The 18,215-nt window shown below is 50.1% G+C and overlaps 1 protein-coding gene across 1 annotated transcript; it reads left to right on the top strand.

The window, feature by feature from the left end:
• The first annotated feature begins 1,630 nt into the window (after window positions 1-1,630).
• On the top strand, window positions 1,631-17,020 carry SARNP (SAP domain containing ribonucleoprotein). The gene is made up of 7 exons (XM_071729437.1): window positions 1,631-1,726; window positions 5,329-5,402; window positions 5,747-5,775; window positions 7,361-7,386; window positions 7,679-7,747; window positions 13,881-13,970; window positions 16,861-17,020. Exons 1-7 carry the CDS (start codon window positions 1,721-1,723, stop codon window positions 16,900-16,902), a joined length of 336 nt encoding a protein of 111 aa, XP_071585538.1. The 5' UTR covers window positions 1,631-1,720; the 3' UTR covers window positions 16,903-17,020.
• Window positions 17,021-18,215: the final 1,195 nt, after the last annotated feature.

Here is an 18,215-nt window from a genome sequence, read left to right as displayed (position 1 = left end):
TGGGGAGGAAGAGAGGAGGAGGAGGAAGAGGAAGGAGGAAGAGGGGAGGAAGAGGAAAAGAGGAGGAGGAGGAGTAAGAGAGGAGGAGGAAGAAAGGAGGAGGAGGAAGAGGGGAGGAAGAAGAAGGAGGAGGAGGAAGAAGGGGGGAGGAGGAGGAAAAGAGGAAGGAGGAAGAGGAAGAAAGGGGGAGGAAGAAGAGGAAGAGAGGAAGAGGAAGAGAGAAGGAAGAATAAGAGAAGAGGAGAGGAGGAGGAAGAGGAGGAAGAAGAGAGGAGGAGGAGGAGGGGAGGAAGAGAGGAGGAAGAGGAAGAGAGGAGGATGAAGAAGAGGAAGAAAGGGGGAGGAAGAGGAGGAGGAAGAGGAAGAGAGGAAGAGGAAGAGAGAAGGAGGAGGAAGAGGAGTAAGAGAGGAGGAGGAAGAAAGGAGGAGGAGGAAGAGAGGAGGAGGAAGAAGGGGGGAGGAAGAGAGGAGGAAGAGGAAAAGAGGAGGAGGAGGAAGAAAGGAGGAGGAGGAAAAGGGGAGGAAGAGGGAAGGAAGAAGAAAGGAGGAAGAAGGGGGGAGGAAGAGAGGAGGAGGAAGAGGGGAGGAGGAGGATAAGAGGAGGAGAAAGAGGAAGAAAGGAGGAGGAGGAGGGGGAAAAGAGGAGGAGGAGGAAGAAAGGAGGAGGAAGAAATGAGGAAGAAGATGAGGAAGAGAGGAAGAGGAAGAGAGGGGAGGAGGAAGAGAGGAGGAGAGGAATAGGAAGAGAGGGGGAAGAAGAGGAGGAGGAGGAGGAGGGGAGGAAGAGAGGAGGAAGAGAAAGAAAGGAGGAAGAGGAAGAGAGGAGGAGGAAGAAGAGAGGAGGAGGAAGAAGAGGAAGAAAGGGGGAGGAAGAGGAAGAGAGGAAGAGGAGGAGGAAGAGAGGAGGAGGAGGAGGAGGAAAACAGGAGGAGGAAGAAAGGGGGAGGAAGAGGGGAGGAAGAAGAAGGAGGAGGAGGAAGAAGGGGGAGGAGGAGGAGGAAGAGGAAGAAAGGAGGAGGAGGAGGAGGAAAAGAGGAGGAGGAGGAGGAGGAAAAGAGGAGGAGGAGGAGGAAGAAAGGAGGAAGAGGAAGAGAGGAAGAGGAAGAGAGAGGAGGAGGAAGAGAGGAGGAAGAAGAGGAAGAGAGGAAGAGGAGGAGGAATAGAGAAGGAGGAAGAAGGGGGGAGGAAGAGAGGAGGAAGAGGAAAAGAGGAGGAGGAGGAGTAAGAGAGGAGGAGGAAGAAAGGAGGAGGAGGAAGAGGGGAGCGAGAGGGGACGAAGAAGGAGGAGGAGGAAGAAGGGGGAGGAGGAGGAAAAGAGGAGGAGGAGGAGGAAGAAAGGAGGAGGAGGAAGAGGAAGAGAAAGGAGGAGGAAGAGAGGAGAGGAGAAGGAGGAGGAGGAGAGAGGAAGAGGAAGAAGAAGGAGAGAGGAAGAAAGGGGAGAAGAGGAGGAGGAGGAGGAAGAGAGAGAGGAGGAGAGAGGAAGAGGAGGAGAGGCTCTTCTTCGGCCGCTTCTTCGGGCTCAGAACCCGGCCCTTTAGGGGCCCTCCCAGGTTTGGCCCTTCTGGCCTCAGCTCCGTCTCCTCTGGGGGTTCCCGGGTTGGGTTTGGGCTCGGTTCTTGCTGCTCAGAACCAGGACCGGGGGGTTCTGACCCGATTCCTTCCCAACCTTCCCAGGATCACGGAAAAGAAGGTGGTGAAGATCAGCTCGGAAATCTCACAGATGGAGGTGAGGGCAGGGGAAACGTTTTGGGGGAAAACCACCCCGTTTTGGGGTTTTATCCCAAACCAACCTCCCCCTCCCAAAGCCACCAAATCCTCGGGGAAAAAAAAACTCTGGAGTTTCAGGACTCCAGAAGTCTCCCAAACCACCCCAAAAGTGTCCCCAACCATTCTAAAGTGTCCCCAACCACCCAAAAATGTCCCCAACCACCCCTAAAGTGTCCCAAACCACCCCAAAAATGTCCCAAACCACTTCAAAAATGTCCCAAACCACCCCAGAAATGTCCCCAACAACCCAAAAGTCTCCCCAACCACCCCGAAAATGTCCCCAAGCACCCTAAAGTCTTCCCAACCACCCCAGAAATGTCCCAAACCATCCCAAATGTCCCCAACCACCCCAAAATTGTCCCAAGCACCACAAAAGTGTCCCCAACCACCCCAGAAATGTCCCCAACCATCCTTAAAGTGTCCCAAACCACCCTAAAAATGTCCCAAACCACTCCAAAAGTGTCCCCAACCATTCTAAAGTGTCCCCAATCACTCCAAAAATGTCCCCAACCACCCAAAATGTCCCAGACTACCCCAGAAATGTCCCCAACCACCCTAAAAATGTCTCCAACCACCCCAAAAATGTCCCAAACCACCCCGAAAATGTCCCCAACCACCCAAAAGTGTCCCCAACCACCCCAGAAATGTCCCCAACTAATCCAAAGTGTCCCAAACCACTCCAAAAATGTCCCAAACCACCCTGAAAATGTCCCAACCACCCAAAAGTGTCCCAAACCACCCCAAAAGTGTCTCCAACCACCCCAGAAATGTCCCCAACCACCCTAAAGTCTCCCCAACCACCCCAGAAATGTCCCCAACCACCCCAAAAGTGTCCCCAACCACCCAAAATGTCCCAGACCATCCTAAAAATGTCCCAAACCACCCAAAAGTCTCCCAAACCACCCCAGAAATGTCCCAAACCACCCCAAAACTGTCCCCAACCACCCCAAAAATGTCCCAAACCACCCAAAAATGTCCCCAGCCACCCAAAAGTGTCCCAAACCACCCCAAAAGTCTCCCCAACCACCCCAAAATGTCCCCAACCACCCCACAAATGCCCCCAACCACCCTAAAGTCTCCCCAACATCCCCAGAAATGCCCCAAACCACCCCAAAAATGTCCCCAACCACCCTAAAGTCTCTCCAACCACCCCAGAAATGTCCCCAACTATTCCAAAGTGTCCCAAACCACTCAAAAAATGCCCCAAACCACCCCAAAAGTGTCCCAAACCATCCCATAAATGTCCCCAACCATTCTGAAGTGTCCTCAACCACCCCAAAAGTGTCTCCAACGACCCCAAAAATGCCCCAAACCACCCCAAAACTCTCCCCAACCACCCCCAGCCTTTCCTCTGGAATCCCAGGGTTTGGGGTCTCTCATCCCAAATTTCCCTCTTTTCCCTCCTTTCCACTTTTTTTTTTTTCCCCATTTTCCTCCTCTTTGGGGCAGGCAGTGGCTCTGAGGAGTCCCTGGTGCTCCCCCCCCCCTTTCCCTGCTCCAGGGATTTTTCCTCTTTCCCTGGAAACCAAATCCAGGAGGGGATTTTGACCTCTGGAGGCTCCCAGGGCCCTCTCTGCCCTCACCTTTTGTTCTTCTGTTGGCAGAAAACTCTTTTTTTAATTATTTTTTCTTTTTTTTTTTTTTTTAAAAACTGAATCCAGAGCCCAGCAAAATTCCTTTTAAAAAGAGGAAAAAAAAAAAAAAAAAAAAAAAGAGGATTTTTTTTCCTACAATCTGGAGATGAACACAGGGAGAGATGCAGGAAATCCAGAATGAGGGGGGGGGGGGGGTGCATTTCCCAAGCCTCAATTTTTTAAAAATTTTTTAAAATATTTTTTATATTTTTTCTATATTTTTATGTTTTTTATATTTTCCTATACTTTTAATATTTTTAATATTTTTCTATATTTTACATATTTTAAGTATTTCTTATATTTTTGTATATTTTATATTGTGTATTTTTATATATTTTATACTTTTAATAATTTTAATATATTTTTATATTTTCCTATATTTTTAATATCTTTAATATCTTTATAATTTTTTATATTTTTAAATATTTTTATATTTTTATATATTTTTCTATATTTTTATTATTTTTAATATTTTTGTGTTTTTATATATTTTATATTTTTATATTTTTATAATTTTTAAACATTTTTATATTTTCCTATATTTTTAATATTTTTATATTTTTATATATTTTTCTATATTTTTAGTATTTTTAATACTTTTATATTTTTATATATTTTATATTTTTATATTTTTTATAACTTTTAAATATTTTTATATTTTCCTATATCTTTAATATTTTTAACATTTTTATATTTTCCTATATTTTTAATATTATTTTTAATATTTTTATATTTTTATATTTTTCTATATTTTTCTATAATTTCTATATTTTCATATTTTTATATTTATTTTTATATTTTTATATTTTCCTATATTTTACATATTTTAAAATACTTTTAATATTTTTCAATTTTTCTATTTTTCTATATTTTTATATTTCCCTATAATTTATATATTTTTCTATATTTTTATATTTATTTTTTATATTTTTATAATTTCCTATATTTTAGATATTTTTAAATACTTTTATTATTTTTATATTTTTATAATTTCCTATATTTCTATATTTTCCTATAACTTATATATTTTCATATTTTTATATTTATTTTTTATATTTTTATAATTTCCTCTATTTTATACATTTTTAAATATTTTTACTATTTTTCTATTTTTCTATTTTCTATAATTTTTATCTATTTTAAAACTTTTCTCTATTTTTTTATATCATTTATATTTTAACCACTTTTAGTATATTTTCTATATTTTCACATTTTTCTCTATTTTCCTATAATTTCCATATTTTCCCATATTTCCTATTTTTATTTTCTTTTTATTTTTTAACATTTCCCTTTTTTTCAACCAACCCCAGACCCCACCCAACCCCCTTTTCAACAGCCCCAAAACCCAGGAATTTTTTTCCCTTCCCCCTGAACCTGAACCCTGGGAGAGACCCAGAACCCCCAGAACGAGGCTGGGGGGGGCTGCACTTCCCAAGCCTCAACTTCCCCTTTGGAAAATCGAGAAAAAAGGGAAAAATCACCTGAAAAACCAAATTTTTTTTTCCATCTCCTCCTTCCCCGTTCCCTCGGGACGAGGCTCCTGCTCCGTCTTTTCCACCCATTTTCCCGATGTTTTTTTGCCTCCTTCCTGTGCTGGGCTTGAAGTCAACATTTCCCTTTCCAGCTTTTGTTTTTCCCCGGCACAAATTTTGGGTTTTTTTGGTTAAAAATCAAAAATTAAACATTTCCCTTCCACTTTTCCCAGGAATTTCCCCACTCCAGAGGTTCCACCCCTCAGCATTCCGGCTCCTTCCATCCTTCCCTCTCGGCTCCTTTTCCCCTTCCAGCGTCACCAACAGCTCCAAATCCCCTTCCCTCTGGGCTCTGCTTCCCTCTCTCCATCCCGGGAAGCTCCTCTCTGGATCCATCCCATTTTTTCCTCATTTTTCCTCATTTTTTCCTCATTTTTTTGGTTTTTTTTTTCCAGAGGATGCAGAAACGAGCGGAACGTTTCAACGTCCCGGTCAGCCTGGAGAGCAAAAAAGCAGCAAGGGCAGCACGGTGAGGGCAGCTCCCAACTCCTTTCCCTCCCTCAGGGATCCAGCCAAAAAAATTCCCAGCAAAATTCCCAGCCTAAAATTCCCAGAAAAAAAAAAAAAAAAAAAATTCCTTCCTTCCCCCTTTCCAACCTGGAACTCCCTTCTCCCACTTTTAATCCCTTCCCATCCTCCCAAAATCCCTCAGCTTTCCTGGAAGGCTCCAAGCTCTCCCTCAGGCTGAAGATTCCCAACTTTTTTAGCCTGGCTCCAATATTCCCAAGAATTCTTCCCCAAAAAAACTGCTCCTAAGAAACTCCCCCCAAGGAGAGGCCCCGGTTCTGACCCGGTTCTGGTTTCCTTCCCCAGGTTTGGGTTGGCCACGGTTCCGACCAAAGGTGAGGAGGAGGAAGGAGGATCCATCCCTGGAGAGACACTCCCAATGTTTCAGTATTCCCAGGAAAAAATTCCTACAAATGCTTCCCTGTGGTTTTGTCACCTCTGTCCCTTTCCCGGGAGCTCCCAGAGGGAATTTTGGGATCAGCAGGAAAGGACAAGGTGGGGTTGGACCTTTCCCAGTGTCTCCTACTGGGAGATACTGGTCAGATCTTCCCATGCTGGAAGCCTCAGGAAGTTCTGCAGGAGATTTGGGGGAATTTCCAGGAGATTTGGGGGGGAAGGGAGGAATTGGGGGAATTTTCCTCTCCTGAGGGGAGGTGGGAGCTGGGAGAAAACATCTGGGGGGCCTGGAGCTTGCTCCCTCCTGGAGCTTTTTCCCTCCTGGAGTTTTCCCCTTCCTGGAGTTTTCTCCTTCCTGGAGCTTTTTCCCTCCTGGAGTTTTCCCCTTCCTGGAGTTTTCTCCCTCCTGGAGCTTTTTCTCTCCTGGAGTTTTCTCCTTCCTGGAGCTTTTTCCCTCCTGGAGCTTTTTCCCTCCTGGAGTTTTTTCCCTCCTGGAGTTTTCCCCTTCCTGGAGTTTTCCCCTTCCTGGAATTTTCTCCTTCCTGGAGCTTTCTCCCTCCTGGAGTTTTCTCCCTCCTGGAGCTTTTTCCCTCCTGGAGTTTTCCCCTTCCTGGAGTTTTCTCCCTCCTGGAGCTTTCTCCCTCCTGGAGTTTTCCCCTTCTTGGAGTTTTCTCCCTCCTGGAGCTTTTTCTCTCCTGGAGTTTTCTCCCTCCTGGAGCTTTTTCCCTCCTGGAGTTTTCCCCTTCCTGGAGTTTTCTCCCTCCTGGAGCTTTTTCTCTCCTGGAGTTTTCTCCTTCCTGGAGCTTTTTCCCTCCTGGAGCTTTTTCCCTCCTGGAGTTTTTTCCCTCCTGGAGTTTTCCCCTTCCTGGAGTTTTCCCCTTCCTGGAATTTTCTCCTTCCTGGAGCTTTCTCCCTCCTGGAGTTTTCTCCCTCCTGGAGCTTTTTCCCTCCTGGAGTTTTCCCCTTCCTGGAGTTTTCTCCCTCCTGGAGCTTTCTCCCTCCTGGAGTTTTCCCCTTCTTGGAGTTTTCTCCCTCCTGGAGCTTTTTCTCTCCTGGAGTTTTCTCCCTCCTGGAGCTTTTTCCCTCCTGGAGTTTTCCCCTTCCTGGAGTTTTCTCCCTCCTGGAGCTTTTTCTCTCCTGGAGTTTTCTCCTTCCTGGAGCTTTTTCCCTCCTGGAGCTTTTTTCCCTCCTGGAGTTTTTTCCCTCCTGGAGTTTTCCCCTTCCTGGAGTTTTCCCCTTCCTGGAATTTTCTCCTTCCTGGAGCTTTCTCCCTCCTGGAGTTTTCTCCCTCCTGGAGCTTTTTCCCTCCTGGAGTTTTCTCCCTCCTGGAGCTTTCTCCCTCCTGGAGCTTTTTCCCTCCTGGAGTTTTCTCCCTCCTGGAGTTTTCTCCCTCCTGGAGCTTTTTCCCTCCTGGAGTTTTCTCCCTCCTGGAGTTTTCTCCTTCCTGGAGCTTCTTCCCTCCTGGAGTTTTCCCCTTCCTGGAGTTTTCTCCCTAATCCTTTTTTTTTTCTCCCCTTTTTCCAGGTCTCTCTGCAGACAGCAAACCCACGGTAAGAAACTTTATGTTTATCTTAATTTCATTTTATTTTTTTTCCCCACACACCTGATTTATTTTGATTTTTCCTTCTTTACTTTTCTTGGAGCTCTTTGGGTGGAGCTGAATCCCTCAGGATCAGGACTCAGACCCAGGACCTGTCCCCTTGACAGGTTTGAGGGTTATCCAAAGGTTTTTCCAGAGTTTTTGGGAGGTGGAGCAGCACCAGGATGAGCCCTGCAGCTCCCTGGGACACGGGAGCTCTGGAAAAATCTGGGAATAAAGCATTCCCTGTTTTTTTTTTCCAGGTGAACCTGGATAAACTGAAGGAAAGGGCTCAGAGGTTTGGGCTCAACGTCTCCTCCCTCTCCAAGAAGGTAAAAGCCTCGTCCTGCAGGGTGCTCCTGGGGTTTTGATCCCAGATCCCAAAGGCTGGGAATTAAAGCCCAGGATCTGCTCCTCCTGGCCCAGGATCCCAAAATCTTTTAGGCTGGAAGAGACTTTCAGGAGAGTGGATGGACTTGGAAATGAGTGGCCCAGGGGCAGGACTTGGTGGCCCTGCCACAGGGCTTTGTGGCCCCAGAGAGCCCCAGGGGACACACGGCTCCCAGGCTCAGTCCCCAACCACCCCAAAGTGTCCCCAACCACCCCAAAATGTCCCCAACCACCCAAAGTGTCCCCAACCACTCCAGAATGTCCCCAGCCACACAAAAGTCTCCCAAACCACCCCAAAATTGTCCCAACCACCCCAGAAATGTCCCCAACCACCCAAAAGTGTCCCAACTACTCCAGAAACATCCCCAACCACCCCAAAAATGTCCCAGCCACCCCAAAAATGTCCCCAACCATTCTAAAGTGTCCCCAAACCACCCCAGAAATGTCCCACAACCACCCAAAAATGTCTCCAACCACCCCAAAAATGTCCCCAACCATTCTAAAGTGTCCCAAACCACCCCAAAATTGTCCCAACCACCCCAAAAGTGTCCCAAATGATGCCAGAAACGTCTCCAACCACCCCAAAGTGTCCCCAACCACCCAAAATTGTCCCAAACCACCCAGAAATGTCCCCAACCACCCCAAAAGTGTCCCCAACCATTCTAAAGTGTCCTCAACCACCCCAAAATTGTCCCAACCACCCCAAGTGTCCCCAACCACCCCAAAAGTGTCCCAAACCACCCCAAAAATGTCCCAGACCATCCCAAAGTGTCCCAAACCACCCCAAAATTGTCCCCAACCACCACAGAAATGTCCCAAACCACCCCAAAAGTCTCCCCAACCACCCATAGTGTCCCAAATGATGCCAGAAATGTCTCCAACCACCCCAAACTGTCCCCAAACCACCCCAAAAGTGTCCCAAACCACCACAGAAATGTCCCAAACCACCCCTAAAGTCTTCCCAACCACCCAAAAGTGTCCCAAACCATCCCAAAAATGTCCCCAACCACCCCAGAAATCTCCCCAACCACCCCAAAAATGTCCCCAACCATTCTAAAGTGTCTCCAACCACCCCTAAAGTGTCCCAAACCATCCCAAAAATGTCCCCAACCATTCTTAAGTGTCCAAACCACCCCAAAATTGTCCCAAGCACCACAAAAGTGTCCCCAATCACCTTAAAGTGTCACCAACCACCCCAAAATTGTCCCAAACCACCCCAGAAATCTCCCCAACCAACCCAAAAGTGTCCCCAACCACCACAGAAATGTCCCAAACCACCCCTAAAGTCTCCTCAACCACCCAAAAGTGTCCCAAACCACCCCAGAATGTCCCCAACCACCCCAAAGTGTCCCCAACCACCCCAAAAGTGTCCCAAACCACCCCAGAAATGTCCCCAACCACCCCAAAGTGTCCCAAACCATCCCAAAAATGTCCCCAACCATTCTAAAGTGTCCCAAATCACCCCAAAATTGTCCCAACCACCCCAAAAGTCTCCCCAACCACCCCAAAGTGTCCCAAATGATGCCAGAAATGTCTCCAACCACCCCAAACTGTCCCCAAACCACCCAAAGTGTCCCAAACCACCAAAGAAATCTCCCCAACCACCCAAAAATGTCCCCAACCACCCCAAAAGTTTCCCAAACCACCCCAGAAATGTCCCCAACCACCCCAAAAATGTCCCAAACCACCCCAGAAATGTCCCAAACCACCCCAAAAGTCTCCCCAACCACCCCAAAGTGTCCCAAATGATGCTAGAAATCTCCCCAACCACCCCAAAAGTTTCCCAAACCACCCAGAAATGTCCCCAACTACCCCAAAAGTGTCCCCAACCATTCTTAAGTGTCCTCAACCACCCCAAAAATGTCCCAGCCACACCCAAAGTGTCCCCAACCACCCCAAAATTGTCCCAACCACCCCAAAGTGTCCCAAATGATGCCAGAAATGTCCCCAACCACCCCAGAAATGTCCCAAACCACCCCAAAAGTGTCCCCAACCATTCTAAAGTGTCCTCAACCACCCCAAGATTGACCCAACCACCCCAAAAGTGTCCCAAACCACCCCAGAAATGTCCCAAACCACCCAGAAATGTCCCAAACCATCCCAAAAATGTCCCCAACCATTCTGAAGTGTCCCCAACCACCCCAAAAATGTCCCAAACCACCCCAAAGTGTCCCAAACCACCCCAAAATTGTCCCAAACCACCCCAAAATTGTCCCCAACCACTCCAAAAATGTCCCAACCACCCCAGAAATGTCCCAAACCACCCCAAAAGTCTCCCCCAACCACCCCAAAGTGTCCCAAATGATGCCAGAAATGTCTCCAACCACCCCAAAGTGTCCCAAACCACCCCAGAAATGTCCCCAACTACCCCAGAAGTGTCCCCAGCCACCCCAAAAATGTCCCCAACCATTCTAAAATGTCCCAAACCACCCCAAAAGTGTCCCCAACCATTCTTAAGTGTCCCCAGCCACCCCAAAGTGTCCCCAACCACCCCTAAAGTGTCCCCAACCACCCCAAAAATGTCCCAGACCATCCCAAAGTGTCCCAAATGATGCCAGAAATGTCCCAACCACCCCAAACTGTCCCCAAACCACCCCAAACTGTCCCAAAACCCCCCCAAAAGCCTCCAAGGTGCCACCTCTCCTGCCCGGGAGGAGTTAAATGTTTGAAAGCAAATTAATTCCAGCTTCCTCCTCCTGTTAATTCCTGTTAATGGGAACGTGGGGGAGCTGCTGGCCCAGGCTCAGCTGGCAGGTGACATTGGGGTGGCCTTGGCTGGGAGCAGGGTCAGGGCCAGCAGCAAAGTCCCTGGGGACAAACCAGGGAGGGGAAAACAATTCCTTGAATTGTTCAGCTCCCAGCGAGCCTGGAATGAGGAATTTTCTCTCCCAGAAGGGGGGGGAATTTTCTCTCCCTCCCCCTCTGCCCCTTCCCTGAGGGGGAGGGGAAAAAGGGGAAAAAAATTGGGCACCTGCCCCTTGTCCCCAAAACCTCTGCCATTTGCTGTCCCTTGAAGTGGGGGCTCCAGCTGGGGGTCCCCAAATGTGATTTTTAATTTTTTTTTGGTTTTTTGGGTTTTTTTCCCTCCCAAATTCCCAAATTCCCAAATTCCCAAAAAGCTGGGGGTCCCCAAATGTGATTTTTAATTTTTTTTTTTTGGTTTTTTGGGTTTTTTTTCCCCCCCAAAATTCGCCAAATTCCAAAAAGCTGGGGGTCCCCAAATGTGATTTTTAATTTTTTTTGGTTTTTATTCCCCCCAAAATTCCCAAATTCTGCTTCTCTGCTGGAGCCTCAGCCCTCCCTGGTTTTGGGGTTTTTTTTTTTTTTCCCCCCACTTTTTGGGCTGCATCACCCGTGGGAGAGGGAAGAGAATTCCTGGGTCTAAAAACAGCTGCTTTGGGTGATTTTTATTGGGGTTTTTTTTTAGGATTTTAAGGATTTTTGGAGTTGGGTGGTGGGAAGTGAGGTTGTTCCTCCCCTCACTGCCCCCCAGCCCCTGGGATAGGGCCCCAAGGGCTCTGTGGGGTCCCCCAGGGCTTTGTGGGGTCCCCAAGGGCTTTGTGGGGTCCCCAAGGGCTCTGTGGGGTCCCCAGGTTTTTTTTTTTTTTCTGGGTTTTTTTTGTTTTGTTTTTTGTGGGATTTTTTTGTTTTCCTTTTTGTTTTTTAATTGTTTTATTTTTAAATTTTAATCCAAACCCCAAACTCTCAGTGGGGATTTCAGGATTGCCCACACACCCCACAGAAATCCTTTTTCTCTTCTCCATCCCCCTTTTTTTATTACAATTTTTTTTTTTTTGGTTGTTTTTTTTTATTTTTTTTATTACTTATTTTTATTTTTTAAAAACTTTCACCCAAACCCCAAAACCATCAGTGGGAATTTCAGGCTGAAATTAAAAAAAATTGGATTCCCCACACCCCACACCCCACACCAACCCCTTTTCTCTTCTCCACCCCCCTTTTTTATTCTGATTTTTGGGGCTTTTTTAATTTTATTTTTTATTTTCATTTTAATACCAACTCCAAACTCTCACTGAGGCTCTAAACAACCACAAAGGGACCAACCCCACCTCTACCAGGGCTGGAAAATCCCCCTGGGACCCTCAGCACCCATCTCCTCATCCCAGGGGTGGGTGCTGGATGCTTCCAGGGTCGAGCTGGGATGGGGGAGGAATTTTCCTGATTTTTTTTATTTTTTTTCCATGAATCCAAAGCTGTCAGGGAGCAGCTGTCAGGGAGCCTGGATCATTAGGGCTCTGTTGATTTAGGAGGAGGGCTCAGAGCTGCCCCCAAAAAAATAAATAAACCTCTGGCTGGTTCCCAACCTTCCCCAGGACCTTCCCACCTCCTTTTTTTTTTAAAGGCACAAGGAATTTTTTTTTTCCAAAGTGGCTTCAGGGCCATCCCCCCCCCTTTTTGGGTTGGGTTTTTAAAGCTTGATGGCCCTGGGGTTCTGGGTTTTTTTGGGGTTTTTTTTTTTGTGTCTTTGTCCCCCCCCCCCAAACCCCTCCTGGCTTTGTTCACATCCCAGAAAAATTGGGTTTTTCTCCCTGAAAGTTGGAATCAGCCCTGGTTGGAGTAGGGACCCCCCCCCCAGGGTGGAGCTGAATCCCTCATCCCCCTCCCTGGCACCTGGGGGGGGGTTTGGGGGGGGTTCAAAGTTTTGCTCTTGGGGTGATGGAAAAATGAGGATTTGTGGGGAGGGGGTCTGGGGGGGGTTTGGGGCACCCAGGGGAGTTTGGGGCACCCAGAGGGGGGGTTGTGGCACCCAAGGGGGGGTTTGGGGCACCCTGGGGGAATTTGGGCACCCAGAGGGGGTTTGGGGCACGGCACCCAGAGGGGGTTTGGGGCACCCAGGGGGAATCTGGGGCACCCAGGGGGGGTTTTGGGCACCCAGAGGGGGTTTGGGGCACCCTGGGGGAATCTGGGGCACCCAGAGGGGGTTTGGGGCACCCAAGGGGGTTTGGGGCACCCAGAGGGGGTTTGGGGCACCCTGGGGGAGTTGGGGCACCCAAGGGGGGGGATTGGGGCACCCTGGGGGAATCTGGGGCACCCAGAGGGGGTTTGGGGCACCCAAGGGGGTTTGGGGCACCCAGAGGGGGTTTGGGGCACCCTGGGGGAATCTGGGGCACCCAGGGGGAGTTGGGGCACCCAGAGGGGGTTTGGGGCACCCAGAGGGGGGGTTGTGGCACCCAGGGAGGGTTTGGGGCACCCAGAGGGGGTTTGGGGCACCCTGGGGGAATTTGGGGCACCCAGGGGGAGTTGGGGCACCCAGAGGGGGTTTGGGGCACCCAGAGGGGGTTTGGGGCACCCAGAGGGGGGGTTGTGGCACCCAGGGGGGGTTTGGGGCACCCAGGGAGGGTTTGGGGCACCCTGGGGGGTTTGGGGCACCCAGGGGGGGTTTGGGGCACCCAGAGGGGGTTTGGGGCACCCAAGGGGGTTTGGGGCACCCAGGGGGGGTTTGTGGCACCCAGGGGGGGTCAGGGCACCCTGGGGAGTTTGGGGCATCCTGGGGGGGATTGTGGCACCCTGGGGGGGTTTGGGCCACCCAAGGGGGGGGATTGGGGCACCCTGGGGGAATTTGGGGCACCCAGGGGGGGGATTGGCACCCAGGGGAGTTTGAGGCACCCAGGAGGGGGGTTGTGGCACCCTGGGGGGGGTCAACCAACCAACGTGGTGCCCTGGGTGCTGGTGACACTGGTGAGGACCCCAGTGGGTGGCTCTGTCCTTGGTGTCCTGGAGGTCACCCCCTGGCTGGGTGACAAGGTGACAGTGCCACCACAGCCACCTCTGGGTGACACCCCCGTGGTTTGTGGCCTCCAGCTCCATCCCCTGCAGGGTTGGGCTGCTCCAGGGCTCTCCTTTTCCTGCTCCAGGTGACAGGATTGTCACCTCCTCCAGGTGTCACCTCCTGTCCCCCAGCCCCGGGGGAAGGAGCCAGGAGCAGAGGGGAAGGGGGGACACAGCAGAGCCTTTCCCTGCCTCTCAGTGTCCCCAAGCTTCAGCAGGGACTCTGGTGGCTCTGGGGGGACAATGCCACCACCAACCCCCCCCATCTGGGGCCTTTTTTTGGGGCAGAGTGAGGAAGATGAGAAGCTGAAGAAGAGGAAGGAGAGGTTTGGCATCATCACCAGTTCAGCTGGGGCCGGAGCCACAGAAGACACAGAGGTAAAACCTGGGGACAGTGACAGCCCCGGGGAGGAGGTGACATCCTGGGGAGGGGGAGGTCACTGCTGCTCTGCTCCAGAGCTTCTCCCACTTCCCCTTTGGAATTGGCTCCATCTCAGCTCCCAAATCCCCCCCTCTGCAGCACCAGAGCCCCAGGATCCCTCGGGATCAGGAGGTTGGAGCTGCTCTCCCTGCTCCCAGCTCCTTTCCCTTTGCTCTGTCCCCTCCAGCTTGGGCTCAGCTTTTCCAGTTCCCACCTCCTGGGGCAGTTCCCTGCTCTTTTCTCTCCTTTTCCTCCTCTTTCCCCCTTTCCTCCTCTTTTCTTTTCCTCCTCTTTTCTTTTCCTCCTCTTTTCTTTTCCTCCTCTTTTCTTTTCCTCCTCTTTTCTTTTCCTCCTCTTTTCTTTTCCTCCTCTTTCCCTTTTTCCTGTCTTTCCTTTTCCCCATCTTTCCTTTTCATCCTCTTTTTCTTCCTCCTCTTTCCCTTTTCCTCCTCTTTCCCTTTTCCTCCTCTTTCCTTTTCCTCCTCTTTCCTTTTCCTCCTCTTTCCTTTTCCTCCTCTTTCCTTTTCCCCCTCTTTCCTTTCCATCCTCTTTCTCTTCCTCCTCTTTCCCTTTTCTTCCTCTTTCCTGTCCTTTTCTTCCTCTTTCCTGTCCTTTTCCTCCTCTTTCCCCTTTTCCTCCTCTTTCCTTTTCCTCCTTTCCTTTTCCTCCTCTTTCCCCTTTTCCTCCTCTTTCCCTTTTCCTCCTCTTTCCCTTTTCCTCCTCTTTTCTTTTCCTCCTCTTTCCTTTTCTCCCTCTTTCCTTTTCCATCTTTCCTTTTCCTCCTCTTTCCTTTCCATCCTCTTTCTCTTCCTCCTCTTTCCCTTTTCTTCCTCTTTCCTGTCCTTTTCTTCCTCTTTCCTGTCCTTTTCCTCCTCTTTCCCTTTTTCCTGTCTTTCCTTTTCCCCATCTTTCCTTTTCCTCCTCTTTCCTTTTCCTCCTCTTTCCTTTTCCCCCTCTTTCCTTTCCATCCTCTTTCTCTTCCTCCTCTTTCCCTTTTCTTCCTCTTTCCTGTCCTTTTCCTCCTCTTTCCCCTTTTCCTTCTCTTTCCTTTTCCTCCTCTTTCCCTTTTCCTCCTCTTTTCTTTTCCTCCTCTTTCCTTTTCTCCCTCTTTCCTTTTCCATCTTTCCTTTTCCTCCTCTTTCCCTTTTCCTCCTCTTTCCTTTTCCTCCTCTTTCCTTTTCCCCCTCTTTCTCTTCCTCCTCTTTCCTTTTCCTCCCCTTTCCCCTTCTTTCCCAGCTCCTGCTTTTGCTCAGGACACAAACACAGAGGGGATGAGGACAAAGTCACCCCTGGGCTGGGGACAAAAGGGACCCCCCTGGGCTTGGAGGGGGGAGGGTTTGGGAATGTTGGGATTGGGGTTGGGAAATGTTGGGATTGGGGTTGGGAAATTCCCTCCCCCTCAGGGAGCAGAGGAGCAGGGGGGGGTTGGTTGGATCCTCTGAGGGGGGCTTTGCTTTTCTTGGGATCTCTGGGGGGTTTCTTTGGGATTAGCAGCATTCCCAGCTTCCTCCTGGCATTCCCAGCCTCTTCCCTGTCTTCCCAGCCTCCTTCCAGTGTTCCCAGTCTTCTCCCAATGTTCCCGGCCTTCTCCCAGTCTTCCCAGTCTTCCCAGCCTCCTCCCAGCCTCCTCCCAGCCTCCTCCCAGCCTCCTCCCAGTCTTTTCCCAGTCTTTTCCCAGTCTTTTCCCAGTCCTCTTCCAGTTCTCTCCCAGTCCTCTCCCAGTCTTTCCAGCCTCCTCCCAGCCTTCTCCCAATGTTCCCAGTCTTTTCCCAGTCTTCCCAGTCCTCTCCCAGTCTTCCCAGCCTTCTCCCAGCCTCCTCCCAGCCTTCTCCCAATGTTCCCAGCCTTTTCCCAGTCTTCCCAGTCCTCTCCCAGTCTTCCCAGCCTTCTCCCAGCCTCCTCCCAGTCTTCCCAGCCTCCTCCCAGTCCTCTCCCAGTGTTCCCAGCCTTTTCCCAGTCTTCCCAGTCCTCTCCCAGTCCTCTCCCAGTCCTCTCCCAGTCTTCCCAGCCTCCTCCCAGCCTCCTCCCAGTTTTCCAGCCTCCTCCCAGCCTTCTCCCAATGTTCCCAGCCTTTTCCCAGTCTTCCCAGTCCTCTCCCAGTCTTCCCAGCCTTCTCCAAGCAGGGGAGAACGAGCCCCTCCTCAGAGGGGGCTGTGGGGGGGGGGGTGTGGGGGGGGACTCGATGCTTTTCCTTCAGGTCACTGGGAGATTGTGCCTGGAACAAAAAGCTCTTTTTTTTTTTTCTTTTTTTTTTGCTGCCTTGTTTCTTTTTTTTTTTTTTGCTGCCATTGTGTGCACTCAACTGCACCTTTTCCCCAGAGATTCCTGATTAGGGGCTTCTATTGCCCCCCGGGCTATTTATCCTGCTAAAAATTAAGATTTATACAGCTTAGAGGGAAATCTGGGCGAGGCAAGAGTATATTTAATGTCTTTTAGTGTCCCTCTCACCTTCCCCATGAATAGGGCAGTGTTAACCCTTTGCCCTTTTCCATTTCCCACCTCCCCACTGCCTGGAAGCCTTTCCAGCCTCTCAAGTCCCCATTGTTCCCAGCTCAGCCCCTTTGTAGCTCCAGCAGCAGCTCTGGGGGGGGCTCAGCCTCTCAGGATTCCCACTCTGGGAATATTTTGGGGTTTTTCTTTGTCCCCAAGTCAGAAGGAAAAAATAATAAAAAAAAAAAATCGCAGCGCCGAGCTGACACGAGGGACCCCAAATTGTTATTACTGACCCCAAATCGGTCCCGTGCAGGGATGCCCAGGATTTTGTTGATTTGTTGTTTGGGGTTTTGGGGTTTTTTTTTTTTGTGGGTTTGATTGTGATTTTAAAAAAAAATTTCTTCTCCTCTGCAGGCAAAGAAGAGGAAACGAGCAGAACGCTTCGGGATCGTCTGACACCCATCCCACAGCTCAGCCCCCCCCTGCCCCCCACTTTCTCTCCTTCCCCCCACTCTTTCTTTAGGTTTTAGTGAATGGGTAGAGAAGGAAAAAAAAAAACCCAAGTTTTAGGATTGTCCTACTTGTTTCCCTTTTGAAGTTACAGAGGTTAAAAAAAAAAAAACAAAAAAAAAAAAAACACGAAGAAAATCGGAGTGAAAAAAAAAAATGGGACCCGGGTGCCCCCCACCCCCCAACTGCTGGGGGGTCACTGGCAGAACCTGGGAATGAGATCCCAAGGAAGGGAAAAGGTGGAGGAAAAGAGGTGGAATAGGGTCTGGCTTCAGCTCTGGGGTTGTCCCCTCCTCTCCTCCTCCTCCTCCTCCCTCTGCAAACAGCTCCGAGCTCTGGGGGGTGAGGATGAGGCTGCTCCAGGGATCTCAGGGCAGTTCCTGGGATTTCAGGGCAGTTCCAGGGATCTCAGGGCTGCTCCAGGGATCTCGGGGCAGTTCCTGGGATTTCAGGGCAGTTCCTGGGATTTCAGGGCAGTTCCAGGAGTCTCAGGGCTGCTCCAGGGGCCTCAGGGCAGTTCCTGGGATTTCAGGGCAACTCCTGGGATCTCAGGGCAGTTCCTGGGATTTCAGGGCAGCTCCAGGGATCTCAGGGCAACTCCTGGGATCTCAGGGCTGCTCCAGGGATTTCAGGGCAGCTCCAGGGATCTCAGGGCAGTTCCTGGGATTTCAGGGCAACTCCTGGGATTTCAGGGCTGCTCCAGGGATTTCAGGGCTGCTCCAGGGATTTCAGGGCAGCTCCAGGGATTTCAGGGCAACTCCTGGGATTTCAGGGCTGCTCCAGGGATTTCAGGGCAACTCCTGGGATTTCAGGGCAGCTCCAGGGATTTCAGGGCAACTCCTGGGATTTCAGGGCTGCTCCAGGGATTTCAGGGCAGCTCCAGGGATCTCAGGGCAGTTCCTGGGATTTCAGGGCAACTCCTGGGATTTCAGAGCAGTTCCAGGGATCTCAGGGCTGCTCCAGGGATCTCAGGGCAGTTCCTGGGATTTCAGGGCTGCTCCAGGGATCTCAGGGCAACTCCTGGGATCTCAGGGCTGCTCCAGGGGTCTCAGGGCAGTTCCAGGGATCTCAGGGCAGCTCCAGCTCTGCCTCCAGGACAGGATTCCCCCCTCTGCCACCTCAGCCCTGCCCCTGGTGCTGGAATCACCAAAATGTTGGGCTGGATCCAAGGGGTTTGGGCTCCCGTGGGTGTCCCCCCCCCCCCACTCTGTCCTTCTGCCCACCCAGGTTTGGGGGAGCCCAAATCCCAGGAATCTCAG

Source organism: Heliangelus exortis, chromosome 31 (assembly GCF_036169615.1).
Source record: "Heliangelus exortis chromosome 31, bHelExo1.hap1, whole genome shotgun sequence".
Classification (NCBI taxonomy): domain Eukaryota; kingdom Metazoa; phylum Chordata; class Aves; order Apodiformes; family Trochilidae; genus Heliangelus; species Heliangelus exortis.
This window is presented reverse-complemented; position numbering and strand designations above follow the sequence as displayed.

What these genes read in the sequence shown, in the direction of transcription:
- SARNP (XM_071729437.1), top strand. An exon ending in CTGCAGACAGCAAACCCACG is followed by an intron (nt 7,387 to 7,678) that starts GTAAGAAACTTT and finishes TTTTTTTTCCAG; the next exon opens with GTGAACCTGGATAAACTGAA. An exon ending in TCTCCTCCCTCTCCAAGAAG is followed by an intron (nt 7,748 to 13,880) that starts GTAAAAGCCTCG and finishes TTTTTGGGGCAG; the next exon opens with AGTGAGGAAGATGAGAAGCT.